The following is a 21,040-nucleotide window of genomic DNA, read 5'->3' on the forward strand; positions in this document are numbered from 1 at the left end:
TACAAATTTTCGGGCAATTCGGATAATAAATGCGACTTCTAGAGGCTCAAGAAGTCAAGATCTTAGATCGGTTTATATGACAGCTATATCAGGTTATGAACCGATTTGAACCTTAGTAAGAATAAAATACATCATTCAAAATTTCAGCCAAATCGGATAGGAATTGCGCCCTCTAGAAGCTCAAGAAGTCAAGTCCCAAGATCGGTTTATATGGCAGCTATATCAGGTTATGAACCGATTTAAACCATACTTGGCACAGTTGTTGGATGTCATAACAAAACACGTCGTGCAAAATTTCATTCCAATCGGATAAGAATTGCGCACTCTAGAGGCTCAAGAAGTCAAGACCCAAGATCGGTTTATATGACAGCTATATCAGGTTATGGACCGATTTAAACCATACTTGACACAGTTGTTGGATATCATAACAGAACACGTCGTGCAAAATTTCATTCCAATCGGATAAGAATTGCGCACTCTAGAGGCTCAAGAAGTCAAGAACCAAGATCGGTTTATATGACAGCTATATCAGGTTTTGGACCGATTTAAACCATACTTGGCACAGTTGTTGGATATTATAACAGAACACGTCGTGCAAAAATTTCATTCCAGTCGCATAAGAATTGCGCACTCTAGAGGCTCAAGAAGTCAAGACCCAAGATCGGTTTATATGGCAGCTATGTTAAAACATGGACCGATATAGCCCATTTACAATACCAACCGACCTACACTAATAAAAAGTATTTGTGCAAAATTTCAAGCGGCTAGCTTTACTCCTTCGGAAGTTAGCGTGGTTTCGACAGACAGACGGACGGACGGACAGACGGACGGACATGGCTAGATCGACATAAAATTTCACGACGATCAAGAATATATACTTTATGGGGTCTCAGACGAATATTTCGAGTTGTTACAAACAGAATGACGAAATTAGTATACCCCCCATCCTATGGTGGAGGGTATAAAAATAATTTCACACATACCCACTCGACCAGCTCCAAGACTTCGTGGTCCAGCCGTCTTGAGCTCAACGATTTTTACGATGCAACCTACTGCCATCAAAATTTCACACACACTCAAACAGCTCCAATACTTCATGGTCCAACCGTCTTCAGCTCACCGACGTTTTCGGTGCAGCCTACTAACTGCTCATCCATCCGTCGTCCTATCGCTTCACCCGTTACTTCCCATCAACCCCATCAAACTCCACATACACTTCGTTTAAACAGCTTTTTATACAACGTTGTGTCGTACCCAGGAAATCAATTGCTAAGGAAATCCCAAAACAACACGATACCTGGGAAGCTTTAATATTTCACTTCAGATCGCAGAAACCATCGAAATCATCATCTTGTGGATAGATATCCACCGCCTAGAAGCCTTAAGTTAGATCTACATGATCTAGAGCATGAGCTTTAGCGCTCCAAAATTGAACCCCTAGATCAAGCGACTTATCAAGCAGGTCTAGACAACATTCGTGCAGACACGGTAGCAGATGCGGTAAATGGCTTCCGGGTGAATGAAGTCCTTGGAGAACGACCGCCTCCCTTTGCACCCGAAGAAATTGACCTCCCCCGGCAAACCAATTAATTTCCGGCTCAATTACGTTCCGGCAGATGCAGCCGACTCAACACCTGCAGAGCAAGAATTGATGCCGATGTGCAAGATGTACGTTCCGATTGTAACCAGGGTCCGCACGATACACGGCACCTGTTTAACTGCCCAGCCAGTCCCACTCGAATCAAACCCAGATCCCTGTGGACGAACCCCATCTTAGTCGCAGAGTTTCTGGGTCTTGACACTCAACAGAATCAAGCAGACGAAAGATAGAACACAACAAACTGCTACAAAAACAACAACAACTTCAGATCGTGGTGAAAAGCTATTATATACTTTTCGCCTAAATGTTTTCCCGTAGGGTTCCCCAGGAGGCAGTTGACATTGTAGGTAACTAGTATATCCTGCTGAAAAGTACACCTTCGGTCTTGCACGAACTTACGCTTAGATCACTTTCGGTAACCAACTTCGCTATCGCACGTTGAGCTTCCTGAGGTATATCTGACCATACACTGCAAGCATGTCTATTGGCATAACCCAACATCTTGTTCCAAATTTTTGGCGAACTCGGGTAATAAATATGCGTCGGGTCAACACGATATGTAGGGAAATCGGCTATATCCAAATATGATACAATCTTGACCGTATTTGACACGGATGGTAGAAAACAACTCAAAGTACCAAATTTCAGCGGAATCGTGTAATAATTTCTTCTTTTATGTGGTCAAGAACTTAAATCGGGAGATAAAACCCATCTTCGGAAGGCCACTGTAGAATCCTGGCGGGACCATTAGAATAAATTTTCAGCCGTGGTTTTCGCCTCCTAATGCTGGCAACATTTGTGAGGTAAGAACTTCTTTCCAAAGAGGTGCCGCACTACGGCACATCGTTCGGTCTCGGCGAAAGGAGGAGGAGGAGGAGAAAGGAGGCCCCTCATCATTGAGCTTAACTTGAATCGGACTGCTTTCATTGATATGAGAGAAGTTAGCCCCCTGTTGCGTACTGGAATGTTCATGGGCAAATATGCATTTGCAAAGCCCGTCTTCGAACTAAACCTGCCTTCGCTACAGAAGATTGTCTGCGAAAATTTCAGAGCTATAGCTTCAACTTTGCAGACTGTAACGTGATTTCAACATATAGATATACAGACGGAAGAACAGATGTATCTCGAAAACCAAGAAGTTATTAAAGTCTAAGACGTTTTCTAAGAAAATTAACCGTGGTCTAAAATCAAAAACAAGACTAAGTCCGTGCGTAACGGTTAGTTAAATTAAATTGCCGATAGTGAAAGATACCGAAAGAATCTGACCCAAAATTTGCGCATTTTTGATGTATTGTCTTATAAAGATCGATCTTCCGCTCTTGTAAGCACCGAGGCACGAAGAAATTTTGTTTAAATGGGCCTTTTGCATGTTTCCTCCAAGATACTGATTAGGTTTTTAATTTGACTTCTTGAGATTATGGAAGGTTCATTTATTTGATTTAAATGAAATCAAGAGTGGTAGGATATATGAGAACTCCAATATGTGAAATTCTGTTCCACAGGTCTAGGATGTTATCAACATAAGCTTTGAGACATATCCTTGGTAATACAGAGAATAAAACCCTCATTATTATACCCTCATGGATTATATTCTATTAAAAGACCATTATAATGATTGTAACCAAATACTGTTTGTCATTTCCTCTCCGTCTTAGATTTGCTCCATGTCGTTCGTAGCCTAAGGTAACTAATGCTTATTTAACTAAGGTCGTTCTTTTCCTATTATTATTGTTATTATTGCAAATTTGGAAAACTCTGTGACATTTTTGTTATTAGATTTGCAAAATTGTGATTTCAATATGGTAGGTTAATTTCATTATTTTCTTGAAGAGATTTTCTAAGGATTCCATTAGAACATTGAATCTATGACCCACTAACCTTCATTAGAATAAATTAAATTTTCCATGGGCATTGGAATTGTTGCATTAAAGAAAAGGCAATATATAATAGGGTTTCCATTGCCAATACCATTACTAGTAGGAGTATGCAGATTTTGTCGGCCTTTGTCAGGTTTATTTTAACATTTCTTGTGTGGAAAATATGTTTCGCAAAAGGTGTATGCCTTGAATTGCCCGGAGCCTAACATTGATGTGTTGCAAAAGGAGATGGCAAGACAAAACATTTTCGTAATATGTTTTGTATTTTTTATACCCTCCACCATCGGAGGGGGGTATACTAATTTCGTCATTTGGTTTGTAAAACATCGAAATACTGATGAAATAATGATCTGAGACCCGACAAAGTATTCACATTCTTGATGGCATTGACATTCTAATTGGATTTAGCCCTGTCCGTCCCTCTGTACATGTGTTGAAAGCATGTCCGCCTATGACGCCGAACGCCTTAGTTCGAATCCTGTTAGAAACATTAGAAAATTTTCCCCTCCTCATGCTGGCGAAATTTGTTTGGTACTTTGACATATAAAAAATTCTCCCCAAAGAGGCGTCGCACTGCTGCACGCCGTTCGGACTCGGCTGTAATGAGCTTCAAATTGAATCGGACAGCACTACTTGATTTGTGAGAAGTTTGCCCCAGTACCTTAATGGAATGTTCATGGGCAAATTTCCATTTCCACTACCTATAAGTGTAGGTCGGTTGGGATTGTAAATGGGCTATATCGGTCTATGTTTTGATATAGCTGCCAAATAAACCTATCCTGTATCATTACTTCTTTAGCCACAAGAGGGCGCAATTATTGTCCGATTTGGCTGAAATTTTGCACGAAGTGTTTTGTTTTAACTTCCAACAACTGTTGTTGGTTCATATTCTGATATAGCTCCCATATGAACCGATCTCGGTTATTGACTACTTGAACGGCTAGAGGGCGCAAATATTACAGGATTTGAATGAAGTGGTTTGGGTTGGTTCCCAACAACTGTGCCAATATGATCTAAATCGGTTCATAGCTTGATAAAGCTTCCTTTCGCGGATCTTGACTTCTTGAGCCGCTAGGGGGCGCAATTATTATCCGATTTGGTTGAAATTTGCATGAAGTGGTTTGTTTTGATTTGCAACAACTGCACCAAGTATGGCCTAAATCTGTGCATAACCTTATACAGCTCCCATATAAACCGATCTATAGAAATACTTTTTGAGCCTCTAATTAATCCGATTGGCTGAAACTTTGCATAATGACTTCCATTTTGGTCTCCAACAGCGAAAACAAGTATGACCCCAATCGGTTCATAATTTGGTATAGCTCCAATAGCTTTGCAATTCTTATCAATTATCTTTTGTTTGCCTATAAAGAGATATCGGGCAAAGAACATGACAAATGCGATCAATGGTAGAGGGTACATAAGATTCGGCTCGGTCGAACATAGCACGCTTTTACTTGTTGATTTTATACTCACCACCATAGGATGGGGTATACTAATCTATCCATTCCGTTAGTAACACCTCCAAATATTAATCTGTGACCCCATAAAGTATATATATAGTCTGGATCGTCTCAGCACTCTGAGTCGATCTAGCCATGTCCGTCCGTCTGTCGAAATCATGATTGCGGCCGAACTCATAAACAAAGCAATTCGAAATTTTGTACAGATACTTCTACTTCATGCAGGTCATTGCAAATGGGCCATATCGGCTAAGATTTGGATATAACCCCTATTTAAACCGATCCCCCGATTTGATTTCTTTAGCCCCTAGAAGCCCCAATTTTCATCCGATTTGCCTCAAATTTGGAGCAAAATCTTGAGTTACGATTGTCAACATCCATGTCAATTATGATCCGAATCGATCAATAAACAGACATGGCCCCCATATAAACCGATCCCCGGATTTCACTTTTTGAACACCTGGAATCCTCAAATTTCATCCGATTTGGTTGAAATTTGGAACAAAGAATTGAGTTATAGATTCTAATATCTACAAGGACATGTGTTATGAACTCTAACATCTATGCCAAGTATGAACCGAATCGCTCAATAGACAGATATAGCCCCCATATAAACCGATTCCCGAATTGGACTTCATCAGCTCTTAGAAGCCTAAATTTTCACCTGATTTGGCTAAAATTTGGGCCAAAAAACTATCTTATGACTCACAACATCAGTGCCATGTTTTACCCGAATCGATCAATATGGCGATATAGGCCACTCTAAGAACCGAAATCGAGATAAAAGACCAAAATAATTCAAATACAAACTCAGTTAATAAGGGTACATTTTTAACGGAATCCATGCTGGTGGGTACCCAAGATTCGGTCCGGCCGAACTTAGAATACTTTTACTTGTTTTTCATTAGAGCTTATTAAAATTCTATAAGACCGAGAAGCAGTCACTGGTACGCCTTGCTTCAAGATACAACTACAATAATTTAGCACAAGAATTTTATAACGAATCAAACTATTTTGAAATAGTAAAAGAACCCTGGGATACTGTGGACACAATATCAGACATGAACCAAATCAGTGGTAGTGGTGTGGCATGGAAATCAATTAATTAATTTTGTAAGTAGCACAGAACTCTTAACTTAGATTTTCTTCTCCGATTATTTAGAGCGCACAATTAGCCGATTACTGCCCTAGGTGTATGTTCATAGTGGAATGGGGCAGATTAATATCAGCACTCTCTTTTCAACCTAACCTAAAAGAAACTCTTAAGTCTAGTTCTGAAATTACATCCAAAGCTTAACATTCAGCATTGCTTTTAAAGCAACCAAATCAATGCTGTGATGATTATCACACTACATTATTGACCATAAAACTTGAATCGGACTGCAGTCATTGATATGTGAAAAGTTTGCCCCATATTCCTTCATTGAATGTTCGTGGACGTCCGTACATGTTCATCAATTCTGTGATACAGATGCAGGTACATCCTTGGATCTTGTCCAACTACCTAATATGAGCCCTTCTATCAACAGCTTTCCACCATATGTAAGCACTATATGTTTCAACAGAAACATAATGTGTTTGTGAGCAAACATTATATGTTTAAAGGCAAACATAGTATGTTTGTAGGCAAGCATAAAATACTTGTAGGCAAACATTCTATGCTTGTAGCCAAAGTAATATGTTTGTAAGTAAACATAATAGGTTTGTGAGCAAACATAGTTTGTTTGTCAGCAAACGTATTATGTTTGTAGGCAAACTAAATATATACGTAGCAAACATAATATGTTTGTAGGCAATAATAATATGTTTGTTCACAAACATAACACGTTTGAAAACAAACAAAACACCAACATAATTTTTTACTAGTAATGTTCAATACTCAGCAGGATCTAAAGGAAGTGTTGTTTATGCATCATAGCCGGACTGAGGACGACACCGTCTGATATACTGAATTTAATGCTACACCTAATGCATCTGTATATTGTGGCTAGACATATTGCTGCCACCACTTATGTGAGGCTAAGGGATCTTTCTCTTTGGCCATGCGGCGATACAAATCTCGATGTTGCAGGCATTGTGGGTTACACAATGACTGAGCCTCAATATCTTCTCAATCAGCCAGGTAGTTATTAAATCTCCGGGGAGCACAGGAGCTTATCTAGATAATCTAGACATCTCAGTTATTGTATTCGTCATGACAGGTAACTATATGGTCGGAAAACATGATGACAGATTGAAGGTTGCAAGTAACGACTTCTACAGAAGCGATGAGAACCTCGAGGAAGAGGAGACTATAAAATATCTGCAGTGTTTTTGTCCCACTCTGGCAGTCGGAAAGAATTGCACTCTAGGTTCTCATTTCTTTGAGAAATTTTATGAATTAGCGGATGTGAACAATTTGTAGGGCTTCCTAAAGTGATTGGAATGGTACAGGCAACCATCTTAACCCAATCTATGATTACAATATATATTTGCCTGCAAACATATTATCTTTGCTCACAAATATATAACGTTTGCCTTCAAACGTATTAAATTTGCCATTATATTCGTAAGCAAACATAATATGTTTGTAAGCAAAAAATTGTATGTTTGTAAGCAAACATAATATGATTGGGAGCAAACATTATATGATTGGGAGCAAACTTAATATGATTGGGAGCATAATATGTTTGCTTACAAACATAGTTTGTTTGCTTGCATCAGAATATGCGCATACCACTCTTTGCAGCATATCAACCGGAATGTTGGCAATGGTGTCGCGAATTTTGTTCTTAAGCTGCGCTATGATCGGTGGTCGATCAACATAAAACAGGGATTTCAAATTACCCCATTAAAAATAAACTCACGGACTCCAATCTGGAGAGCGTGCCAGCCACTGGAGATCGCCACTGAGAGAGATGAGGCTGTCGGAGAAATGTTGTTGCAACAATTTCATTGTGTCTAGTGCTCTGTGTGCTCCAACTTGTTGAAACCACACGATTCTAACGTTAATTTATTTCTTACAGGCTTAAAAGAGAAAAATCCTCGATCATGTTCCTTTAACGATCTAATTTACGATTCAAGTTTCTCTGGCACACCTTGTACTGTCCATATCATCACCCTAACTTGGAATGTTCCGGAGGCTACCGTAGCGCAGAGGTTAGCATGTCTGCCTATGACGCTGAACGCCTGTGTTCGAATCGTGCCGAGACCATCATATATTGTAAAATTGTCAGCGATGGTTTTTCCCTCATAAAGCTGGCAACATTTGTGAGTGCCAGGTAAGACTTCTCTCGAAAGAGGTATTGCACTGCGGCACGCTGTTCGGACTCGGCTATAAAAAAGAGGCCCCTTATCATTGAGCTTAAACTTGAATCGGACTTCACTCATTGACATGTGAGAATTTTGTCCCTGTTCCTTAGTGGAATGTTCATGGGCAAAATTAGCATTTGCAACTTGGAATGTTCCACTATCAGCTCATAATCCCGAAAAAGTTCCATGGTGGACCCAAAATATGTAGCTGGCAGACCTCCCATAGATCAAATACGATCATAAGAATACATGAACAGACGGACCGCCGGGCATAGCTAAATCGAATCTGTTGTTTCTAAGCCGATCAATGGCTCTAGCTTTTCTCCTTCTTAGCGTTGCAAATAAATGCATAGACTTATGGAACCCTGTACCACACTGTTGGTGTAGGGTATACTTTATCTTTTTTACTTTAAACACTCAATTATTTCTCTTCCCTGCTTTATTTCCGTTCCTAATCGTTTTGAAAAATGTTTGTTTACCTCAGACATAATCCTATTTACTTATGTACATGCATATAAAGATAATCAGGAAGAACTCAACTTTAAGAGATCTACCAATAGAATGTCTAACGCACATTTTTTCCTGGAAATAGTTGAAAGTGAATAAAAGAAAACTTGAAAAGAAGAAGACGAAAAAAACGCACAACTTTATGTTATGAAGTATAATTTTTTTTTCTTTCCTTAAATACACACTTTACCTAAATACCCGGATTGTTGATGGAGGTCCATGCAGCCGGCATCATCATTATGGAGACGTGTTTATAAGGCTGTCTATGTGTGTATGTACGTACATAAGTAAAAACTTTACAAATACTTACTATTACCCACCATCCTACTATAACACTTAATGCCAAATACACTTAAGAGGATATGCTTGGCTATATGTGCGTGCGTGCGTTTGTATGTGTGATTAGGGACTCTGCTATAACAATTACCCAGTATAAATTCTCATATACATGAGTTTGTCTGTATATATGTGTATATACTTACATTTATCACGTAGTCCTTGGGATTGTGGGCGTTTGTACCACAAACATATAGACGTGTCCCCGAGTCCATGGGCTGTATAACACGTATGTGATTACGGCATTCCACCTTCTTCAAAGCAATTCAGAAGGCACACGTACGCAAAGAAAACAAAATTTTAGAAAGAGAAAAAAAAGAGAGAAAAGGGACAACAAAAAGTAGAGAAAAACAAATGGAAGGAAAATAACAAATAGGGGAAATATAGAGAATAAACAGGAAAGCCAAAAATTTAAAATCAGGGAACATAAAAACAAACAAAAAATTTCAGGTAACAATACCCTCAATTGAAAGGTTATCATGGTATTTTTTAAGGTTGTGCAATTGGGAATAGAGAGATATATAGAGAGAGAAAAATATACGCATCCATTAGTTTTTTTGTTCCAAATTTGTTAAATTTCCAAAAGTTTCTTTTTGTTTGATATTTGTTTTGTTAAGTGTGCCAAAAATTTAATTTTATTGTGTTTTAGTTCCTTTCAATTTTCTCCCTCTGTGTTGGATTTACATGGGGGTGCAAATGTGATCTTCATGTGATTACTCACCTCCTGTTTGCCCTTGGATACACAACTAAGAATATCAGAACCTGATGGCTCCAATATAAGAACATCACGCTGAAAGTACAAAAAAAGATTTTACATTAGTTTATAAATCAAATAAAGCAAAGCAAAGTAAGTAAGTAAAGGGAGAGTAGGGTATCCCATACAACTTCGCTATTTTTATACCCTCCACCATAAGATGGGGGGTATACTAATTTCGTCATTCTGTTTGTAACTACTCGAAATATTCGTCTGAGACCCCATAAAGTATATATATATATTCTTGATCGTAGCGACATTTTATGTCAATCTAGCCATGTCCGTCCGTCTGTCCATCCGTCCGTCTGTCCGTCCGTCTGTCTGTCCGTCCGTCCGTTTGTCCGTTCGTCCGTCCGTCTGTCTGTCTGTCGATAGCACGCTAACTTCTGAAAGAGTAAAGCTAGCCGCTTGAAATTTTGGTCGGTTGGTATTATAAATGGGCCATATCGGTCCATGTTTTGATATAGCTGCCATATAAACCGATCTTGGGTCTTGACTTCTTGAGTCTCTAGAGTGCGCAATTCTTATCCGATTTGAATGAATTTTTGCACGACGTGTTTTGTTATGATATCCAACAAGTGTGCCAAGTATGGTTCAAATCGGTTCATAACCTGATATAGCTGTCATATAAACAGATCTGGGGACTTGACTTCTTGAGCTTCTAGAGGCGCTATTCCTATCCGATTTGCCTGAAATTTTTCATGACTTATTTTATTTTTACTTTCAACAACTGTGTCAAATAAGGTTTAAATCGGTCCATAACCTGATATAGCTGCCGTATAAGCCGATCTGGGATATTGACTTCTTGAGACTCTAGAGGTCGCAATTATTATCCGATTTGCCTGAAATTTTGTACGACGGATCCTCTCTTGACCATCAACATACGTGTTTATTATGGTCTAAATCGGTCTATAGCCCGATACAGCTCCCATATAAATCGATCTCTCTATTTTACTTCTTGAGCCCCCAAAGGGCGCAATTCTTATTCGAATTGAATGATATTTTACACAGGTCTCCAATATATAATTTAATTTTGGTCCAAACTGGACCCTATCTTGATATCGCTATTATAGCAGAGCAAATCTTTTCTTTTAACCTTTTTTTGCCGAAGAAGAGGTGCCGGGAAAAGAACCCGACAAATGCGATCCATGGTGGAGGGTATATAAGATTCGGCCCGACCGAACTTAGCTTTTACGCTTTTACTTGTTGTATATAAAAATCAATTTTTGTTGGTTTGGTGTTTGTTGTTTGTCGGTTTGTTTGTTTATTTCTTTGTTTGTTTGTATGTTCCTTATGGACGCAGAAACGGCTGAACCGATTTTCTTGAAATTTTCACATAATGATCCCTTGGTGAAAATAGGGTACTAAATTTTTTGCTATCTGAAGGGGGGCGGACCCTCCCCCTTATTAAAATTGTCAGAAACGTCAGATCTCGGAGATGGGTGGTGCGATTTTAGCGAAATTTTGTGTGCTCTCTTATAGTAACCTACAAACAAAAATTTGGTATCCAAATTTCGGATGGAACCCAGTGTGGGCGCCCCACCCCAAAACCTACCAAATATATATATACATCAATCACAACAATATGGGACTCAAATGAAAGGTATTTAGGATAAGAAAACGTATCTGATATCCAATTGTCGGACCAAGTGCTAGGGTGAACACCCCAACCCCCAAAACACCTCTAAATCGGACATATTTACCGACCATGACAATATGGGACTCAAATGAAAGGTAAAGGGTGATTTTTTTGAGGTTAGGATTTTCATGCATTAGTATTTGACAGATCACGTGGGATTTCAGACATGGTGTCAAAGAGAAAGATGCTCAGTATGCTTTGACATTTCATCATGAATAGACTTACTAACGAGCAACGCTTGCAAATCATTGAATTTTATTACCAAAATCAGTGTTCGGTTCGAAATGTGTTCAAATTTTGACAAATTTTGTTCAGCGATGAGGCTCATTTCTGGTTGAATGGCTACGTAAATAAGCAAAATTGCCGCATTTGGAGTGAAGAGCAACCAGAAGCCGTTCAAGAACTGCCCATGCATCCCGAAAAATGCACTGTTTGGTGTGGTTTGTACACTGGTGGAATCATTGGACCGTATTTTTTCAAAGATGCTGTTGGACGCAACGTTACGGTGAATGAACACATTTCGAACCGAACACTGATTTTGGTAATAAAATTCAATGATTTGCAAGCGTTGCTCGTTAGTAAGTCTATTCATGATGAAATGTCAAAGCATACTGAGCATCTTTCTCTTTGACACCATGTCTGAAATCCCACGTGATCTGTCAAATACTAATGCATGAAAATCCTAACCTCAAAAAAATCACCCTTTATTTGCGAATAAAATACGAATCTGATATCCAAATTTGGGACAATGTTTCTGGCGGTCCACCCCTTCCCCAAAACACCCCCCCCCCAAACAGGACTTATCTACTGATCATGACAATATGGGGCTTAAATGAAAGGTCATTAGGAAAAAAGGACGAATCTGATATCAATATTCTGAAAAAAATGTCTAAGGGACACCCCCATAGCATCACACCCAAATAGGAAGTGTTTGCTGATCATTGCAAATAATACTCAAATAAAAAATATTTTAGAGTAGAACATGATTCAGATATATACTTTCAGGACCAAGTCATTGAGTGACTCCATTCCTCAAACCGGGCATGTTTGCGACTAAGGAAATATGGGGCTCAAATGAAAGGTATTTGGAAGTAGACCGCAAACTATCATGACCACCCTCATAAAAACCCCCAAATAGGACGTATTTGCCAACCATGGGTCTTCAAAACAGTGGAGTACTATATCGATAGTATTTAGGGCCCATACCCCAAACCGGACATATTTTGTAGACATTGACATGGTCGGGCATATTTACCGACCATGTCAATGTGGGGCTCAAATAAAAGGTATTGGGGAGTAGAGCACCAAATTTATACCCATTTTCGGGACCAATTATCCTTTCCCAAAATACCCCACAAACAGCAATTATTTACTGACCATCGCAATATGGGGCTCAAATAAAGGTATTTGGAGGTGAAATACGAATCTGATATCCAAATGTGGGAACACGTTTTTAGGAGCACCGCCCCTTCCCCAAAAAACCCCAAAGGGTAAAAATTTACCGACCATGCCAGTATGTGGCTCAAATGAAAAGTATTTGAGATTAGAAATCGAATTTGATAATCAATTTTGTGGACAAGTGTTTGGGGGATGCTTCATCCCATTAACCATCCCGTCCCATAAACTTTCCTTAACCTTATAGCAATATGGGGTTTACATAAATGGTATTTGAGAGTAGAGCACCATGGTGATATTTTTTTCCGGGTTAGATGTCTGCGGAACCACCTCACACCCGAAAACATCCTTGAATCGGACATTTGTATTTATCGATATGCGGCTTAATGGAACGGTATGTGGAAGTACGGCACGAAATTCATACTCATTTTCGAGACCACGTTTCTAGGGGTCCACACCACCCCCTAAACCCACCAACCACCACCCTGGGGTTTCCCTCTCCCAAATACCCATGAGAATATCGGGCTCAAATAAAGTCTTTTAAAAACTTAAATGACCCAAAACCTTCTGAGAGAATTCATAGATCAATAAAGATCAAATGGGATTCAGATAAAGGTATTCAGATTGTTATACTGTTAGTCAAGCGATATACCTTTACCATTTTCGTAGCATAGTATTTCACTAAAAGCTCTTTGATTGTCGAAAATAAATATTCAAAGGATATGATTACAGAATTTATTGCGAAGGAAGCCTTGATGGAATATTTCCAGCGTTAATACAGAAGGAGGCGAACTATCTGGCCTGTATTTTCACAGCGTGCCTAAGACTTGCATATATTCCGAAAGCCTGGCAGGAGGTAAGGGTGGTATTTATTCCTAAGCCCGGCAAGGTAGGTTATACGTAACCAAAGGCCTACAGATCTATAAACCTTACGTCCTTTCTACTCAAAACCATGGAACGTATTGTGGACACCATGGTAAGGCGTAGAACATCCAGCGAACTGATTAAATTCAAACAGAATGCCTATGTCAAGGGAAGGTCGGTGGAGGACTGCTCTGCACGAGGTTGTGCATAAAATAGAAGAATGCCCGATGCCAAAACGTACACATTGGCGGTATGCATTGGCATCGAGGGGGCACAATGTGCGGACCGACAAACTGATCAAATCCTTAAACCAGTGCCAGGTGGACAGTACCAGGTGGTTCTCAGAAACTGGATAAACCATATACAAAGGAGCAGGTGGATAAATTGTGAGTCCCATTGTAGGATCATAAGGTTGGGTTAAAGTGGCATTCTGTCATTAGACTCACTTAGACGTTTTCGTTCATTGTGATACCACAGGAACAGGAGAAGGATGATGCCTTCTAGTTTCTACCGTTGAACCATCCAGATCGCTTTAGAAAGCGCAATAACTTGCGAATGTTCAGACAATTTCCCGCTAAATCGGACAATTTCCCAAAGAAATGAGAACCTAAAGTGGAACTCCTTCTGGCTGCCAGTTTGGGACACACACACACACACAGCAAATGTTCTATAGTCCCTTCTTTCTCGACGTCCTCACAAAATCGTTAGAGGCAACCTTCAGTTTGTCAGCATGTTTTCCAAAAAAAAGAATAATGTCATGACGGACACAATGACTGAGTCGTCTGTTCTGATATCGTAGCTCCAATCGGTTCTATCAGGAATAGTGGTACAGTACTTTTATCAAAAAGCGGTTCAGGCAGGGTTTAATCCACACTGCCTTGAACATCGGACATTACATCAAGGATAACACAGTATCCTTCCTAAGCCTTACAGAAGTGGTCGCAGCAATTTGCCCCGCCACACTGTCTAGAGGCATTAGGTGAAGCATAATGTTCAGCGCATCAGATGGTGTCGTCCTCAGTGCGGCTGTGATGCACAAACAAGCCATCCTTTTGAACCGTTTTACTAGTGACTGGTAGGTGGACTTTTGAAGCGCCGTCCAAAAGTCCACAAAATCATATAGCATTAAAGGTCTGACAACTGCAGTATGTACCTAGTGCATGACACGCAATTTAAACCCCCAACTTTTGCCAATGGCGCTCTCGCATTGTTGCCCTTTCCAAAATGTTTGATTTGAAGTTCAATTTCCTGTCCAGCAAAACACCCAGAAATTTAGCGCTTTCTGTAAATGGATCATTCTCTCCTCCCAAGAAGACAGGTGCCACTGTGGGTACATTTTACATTTATGAAGTAAAGGGTGATTTTTTAGCTTTTAACTTTTTAGCAACACTGGTTTAACAACTCACGCAATTTTGTTCTTTATTTTACTGTCAAACATCTTTAGGTTGGTTAAAATTTAATCATGAATCGTCTTACAAACGAACAACGATTGCAAATTATTAAATTTTGTTATCAAAATGCATGCTCTATTAAAAAGGTTTATAGCGCGCTTCTTCTTCTTCAGCGACGAAGCTTATATTTGGCTCAATGGTTTTATTAATAAGCAGAATTGTCGATTTTGGAGTGAAGATCAGCCAGAAGCATTACAAGAGCTAGCAATGTATTCAGAAAAAGTCACAGCTTGGTGCGGTTTATGGGCTGGTGGCATCATTGGACTGTACTTCTTCAATGATTATGCGAATCGTAACGTTACTATGAATGGTGAGCGCTGTCGTGAGATGATATCCAATTTTTGTTTTGCCCGAATTGCAAAAGCTTGGCTTGCATGACATGTGGTTCCAACAAGACGGTGATACGGTTTACGTTCTAGACCGGTCAATTGGCCACCTAGATCGTGCGATTTAACGCCTTTAGACTATTTTTTGTGGGGCTATGTTAAAGTTCATGTCTATACAGGCAAGTCCGCTTCAATTGACGCATTGGAAGACATCATTGAAGCATTTATTCATGAGATACCGGCCGAAATGTTGACAAGAGTATGCCAAAAGCGGATGGACCATTTGAGGAGCAATTAAGGTCAATATTTGCATGAAATAATCTTCACGGTCCATGTAGGACCGTTCTATCGATTAAAAAAAAAATTTTTCATGTTTTTTCTGAATTTTATGTTTTTGTGTTTAAAACTTTCCTATAGCTCGTAAAAAATCACTCCTTACTTCTAAGGGGCAAGTATCCGAACCAGCTATGCAGAAGGGTCGAAAGGGTCTTGCAGATGGCATACGAATGGGTCTCAATGTTAACCCAAATGAGATTGAAATCTGCTTCTTCACGAGGAAGACAAAGGTGGGCCAATTTAACGCACCACATTTTCTTAGTTGAACGATTTCGATATCTGACATGGTCCAATACCTAGGTGAGCTCTTGGATAGGAAATTGAATTGGAAGTGTAACATTCAGGAGCGTACCGAGAAGGCCAAAAGATGTTGGGCACTATGTTGACGGTCCTTAGGGTCAAAATGCGGCCTGAATCCGAGGGTAGTCCACTGTCTCTACAGGATCGTCGTTAGACCGACACCTACTCAATAGTTTGGATAATACAACAGGTTCAGAGAATATGTTGTCATGGCATAGGCGGGAGCGATGAGGACTACGCCCTCTAGGGCACTAGAGACTATTCTAGATATCCGACCAATTGACATACAGATTAAATGTGAAGCAGCCATTGCGGCTATGAGACTTAGGGCGATAGGAGAATGGATAGAGGATAGGAGCAGGTCATACCATGGCGGTATAATCGAGGCAACGATAGGAAAGCTGGAAGGAATGGAAGAGGTGTCCTATCGGATACTTCAAATGATATCTGAGGTCCACAACCCAACAAAAAAAAAATTTTTTGATATTCAAGCACTTAAATCATTCTGATTTCTCCCAAAATTCCATGTTAAGTTCATATATATCATTTACTTTAATTTCCTATGCCGTGTTGCAGCAACTTTAATCATATCTAGAATATTCCGTTACTCATACATTTCATTGCAATTTATTCTTAAAGCTCATTGATGTTGTCTTTTGTCCTCTGTCCAATATACACTTAAACCACATGCTCAATATCCTACCAATTTTGTGCCATAGTAAGTTATCTTACTCTTAAAATAAAATCACAGATATCTATCAATATATTGATCTAAAAGACAAGTCTTGAATTTTGTGAACTGCACTCACACATATCACTTCATCTGTGTCAATATATAACTTTTTTTTTAAGGGTACTCCATGTGTGTATGTGAGTATGTGTTTTCACATATCAAAGGAAACCAAACTTTAAACAAACACTAGTACGGTAAGAGGACATGAGCAGAAAGTAAAAAATAACGAAACGATCGAATGGAAAAATCAACGAACAACTATAAGGGAAGGCAAAGTTTAATGGTGAACATGTCAAACAGTTTCCGGTTCAAGTTTATTCACACATACACCATTATTTACACATCCATGGCAGAGAGAGAGAATGAAAGAGACAGGGAAATATTGAGGCACACACGAACACACTCAGTTACCCCCAGTTATGTATGTGTGATATAGTCTTTACAGCATTTAAACTCTAGATATACACATATGCTCAAACTATCATTTGAGGAGCTTTAGTTTTTATTTTAAATTGAAAAATTGCCTCAGAGTTTGTAGGTTCAGTTTGATTCTTTTTCAAAACTTAAAGGAAAAAATTCTTAAATTTTTTATTGATTTTTCCATGAAAGCTTTCTTAAACATAAGGTCGTGCAGTGTAATTGAAAGGCAATGTATTCGCTTCATATGGTCTTAAAGTGACAGAAAATTGTTGTGTGCCATATAACTAAACGTATTTAAAAGGAATTATGGTGAAAACTTTTAAATTTTTGGTTAAAAAGTGGAAGAACGTGTGCTAGTCACAGTTCGGCTCGAAATTTGTCTGGTCTGGTTACTGATTTATAACTAAAAAGTAAAGAAAACCAATAGGTGGGCGGTGCCGACTTAAACTACCCTGCATATGCACTATAGGTGAAAAATTTAGGACCATAGGACGCTATCCCGATCGACACGAGATAACTATGAGCACCACTCACGCTGGAACTTTGAGCTCCGACTTGTGTGGTGTCCATCGTTACCACGGGATGCTTAGCTGGAAAACTACCGGGCGCGTCCACAGATTGCTAATGGTGGAAAGCTCCGGTTTTTATGCGGAGTAGCTGCAAATGCGGCCGCGGCCAGTCAGCGATTTTCGAGAGGAGAGTCATAGTGAGGAGTCAGGCGGCTCTGGCTCTTAATTACATACTGAGTGCCAATGATACTCGAGATGACAAAGCGAGTTATTGGCGCCTTCAAATAACCAAAGGCCAACATCAGCGTCTGTTCTCAGGTTAGGGGCGGCTGGAGGCGAGCGTCGGATCTTGGAGCAAGCGGCTCGCCACAACGAGTGATACATGTGCAATCCCACAAAACCCATGCGGTTGGGGCGCAGGGACAGTAACCCACCCCCGGAAACTATGAGAACTACTATGAGAAACAAAGGAATAGTAAAAACCAACGTTGACGACCCACGCAAACGAAACAAGGGCCATGATTTGCGGATCTGCACCTGGAATGTCCTTACTCTCTATAGAGAAGGTGCAATATACGCGCTGAGGGATGTATTGAAGAAGTGTAAGGCAGATATTATTAAGGTGCGGCTGGAAGCGAGCGTCGGATCTTGGAGCAAGCGGCGCGCCACAATGAGGGATACATGTGCAATCCAACATAACACATGCGTTTGGGGCGTTGGGCCAGTAACCCGCCCCCGGAAACTATGAGAACTACTATGAGAAACAAAGGAATAGTAAACAAGTTAAAGCGTGCTAAGTTCGGCCGGGCCGAATCTTACATACCCTCCACCATGGATCGCATTTGCCGAGTTCTTCTCCCGGCATCTCTTCTTAGGCAAAAAAAGGATATAAGAAAAGATTTTCTCTGCTATTAGAGCGATATCAAGATATGGTCCGGTTTGGACCACAATTAAATTGTATGTTGAACTCCTGTGTAAAATGTCAGGCAATCGAATAAGAATTGCACCCTTTGGGGGATCAAGAAGTAAAATAGAGAGATGAATTTATATGGAAGCTGTATCAGGCTATAGACCGATTCAGACCATAACAAACACGTATGTAAATGGTCATGCGAGGATCCGCCGTACAAAATTTCAGGCAAATCGGATAATAATTGCGACCTCTAGAGGCTCAAGAAGTCAAGATTCCAGATCGGTTTATATGGCAGCTATAGCATGTTATAAACCGATTTGAACCTTATTTGGCACAGTTGTTTAAAGTCATAATAAAACACGTCGTGCAAAATTTCATTCCAATCGGATAAGAATGGCGCATGGCGATAAGAGCACAGTCTGTCACTGCACGGAAGCTCGACATTGAAAAGCAACAGATGGCAGCGGCATACTCCACTCGACTGACCCAACAGCTGGATGAAAGCACTCCTTGTTCCGATGATATAATGGTGCAGTGGCAAACTATTGCCAACTCCATGGAAAATCCCTCGAAATCGGTAGTTGGAATCCCGAACCCTTCTCCAAGAAACCCATGGTACGACCAAGAGTGTCAAGATGCTACTGAAACCAAGAATGCGGCATATAGAGCAACCAGTATAGCAATCAGTAGCAACGCTCCAGATGAAGGAGAGGTATCGGGAGAAAAGGAGAGTGAAGGAACGTCTATTCCACAGTTGACATAATGGCGCAGTGGCAAACTATTGCCCACTACTTGGAAAATGCCGCGAAATCGGTACTTGGATTCCGGAATCCTCCTCCAAGAAACCCATGGTACGACCTAGAGTGTCGAGATGCTACTGAAGCCAAGAATGCGGCATATAAAGGGTGATTTTTTTGAGGTTAGGATTTTCATGCATTAGTATTTGACAGATCACGTGGGATTTCAGACATGGTGTCAAAGAGAAAGATGCTCAGTATGCTTTGACATTTCATCATGAATAGACTTACTAACGAGCAACGCTCGTATTTTATTACCAAAATCAGTGTTCGGTTCGAAATGTGTTCATTCATCGTAACGTTGCGTCCAACAGCATCTTTGAAAAAATACGGTCCAATGATTCCACCAGCGTACAAACCACACCAAACAGTGCATTTTTCGGGATGCATGGGCAGTTCTTGAACGGCTTCTGGTTGCTCTTCACTCCAAATGCGGCAATTTTGCTTATTTACGTAGCCATTCAACCAGAAATGAGCCTCATCGCTGAACAAAATTTGTCAAAATTTGAACACATTTCGAACCGAACACTGATTTTGGTAATAAAATTCAATGATTTGCAAGCGTTGCTCGTTAGTAAGTCTATTCATGATGAAATGTCAAAGCATACTGAGCATCTTTCTCTTTGACACCATGTCTGAAATCCCACGTGATCTGTCAAATACTAATGCATGAAAATCCTAACCTCAAAAAAATCACCCTTTAGAGCAACCCTGCAATCAGTAGCAACGTACCAGATGAATGGGAGGTATCGGGAGAAAAGTAGAGAGGAGAAACATCTAATCCACAGAAAGAAAACGGAAATGGAAAGACATGAGTGTGAGCGAATTGAGATGTACAGGAGTCAGAATGAAGTCTTGAAATTCTACCAAAGATTTAAACATTAAACCGGTGGCTTTGGTACAACCGCATCCTCTTACGGAGACAAAGAAAGAAATCTGGCAACTGACACAGATAAAATGCTGAGGATATGGAAAGAACATTTTACCCAACTGCTAGTGTCCGCAGAACCAAGCCCTGATGATGGCATAGAATGTTTACCTCTCAGTCAGAATGAGGTCCAAGTAGTAGTGACCCGACTAAAGAACAGTAAGGCAGCAGGAGCCGATGGGTTACCCGCTGAACTATTTATGATCGGAGGCGACACCCTGATACGGCATATGCATTAGATTATCTGGGCAATTTAGCTAGAACAACGCATATCCGATGGAACCTCAGCATACTATGTCCCGCACACAAGAAAGGAGACAGGATGGAATGTGCCAACTACAGAGGAATAAGTCTCCTCCCCATCGCATACAATATACTCTCGAGAGTACTGTGTGAAAGATTAAAACCTAAAGTCAATGAGATAATTTGGCCCTATCAATGAGGCTTTAGACCTGGTAAATCCACCCTAGACCAGATATTCACACTGCGTCAAATCCTGGAAAAGACCCGAAAAGGACAAATCAACACCTTTCAATTCTTTGTTGACTACAAAGCAGCTTTCGATACCCATTTGCGTTCAAAGGTATTTCATGCCATTTCT

At 40.1% G+C, this 21,040-nt stretch overlaps 1 protein-coding gene across 2 annotated transcripts in view; it reads right to left on the reverse strand.

Annotated features, from left to right (window-relative positions):
- LOC106089640 (semaphorin-2A-like) overlaps positions 1 to 21,040 on the reverse strand; it is a 358,068-nt gene that overhangs the window by 77,520 nt on the left and 259,508 nt on the right. The window contains exons 4-5 of one of the 2 annotated variants that reach the window (XM_059369195.1): positions 9,796 to 9,864; positions 9,221 to 9,325 (exon numbers count right to left, since the gene is read on the reverse strand). In XM_059369195.1, coding sequence (XP_059225178.1) covers positions 9,221 to 9,325; positions 9,796 to 9,864 — 174 coding nt within the window. Of the gene's footprint in view, positions 1 to 9,220; positions 9,329 to 9,795; positions 9,865 to 21,040 lie in introns of both variants that reach the window. The other variant, XM_059369194.1, reaches the window with a different exon arrangement.

The sequence above is a fragment of the Stomoxys calcitrans genome, chromosome 5 (genome assembly GCF_963082655.1).
Source record: "Stomoxys calcitrans chromosome 5, idStoCalc2.1, whole genome shotgun sequence".
NCBI lineage: Eukaryota > Metazoa > Arthropoda > Insecta > Diptera > Muscidae > Stomoxys > Stomoxys calcitrans.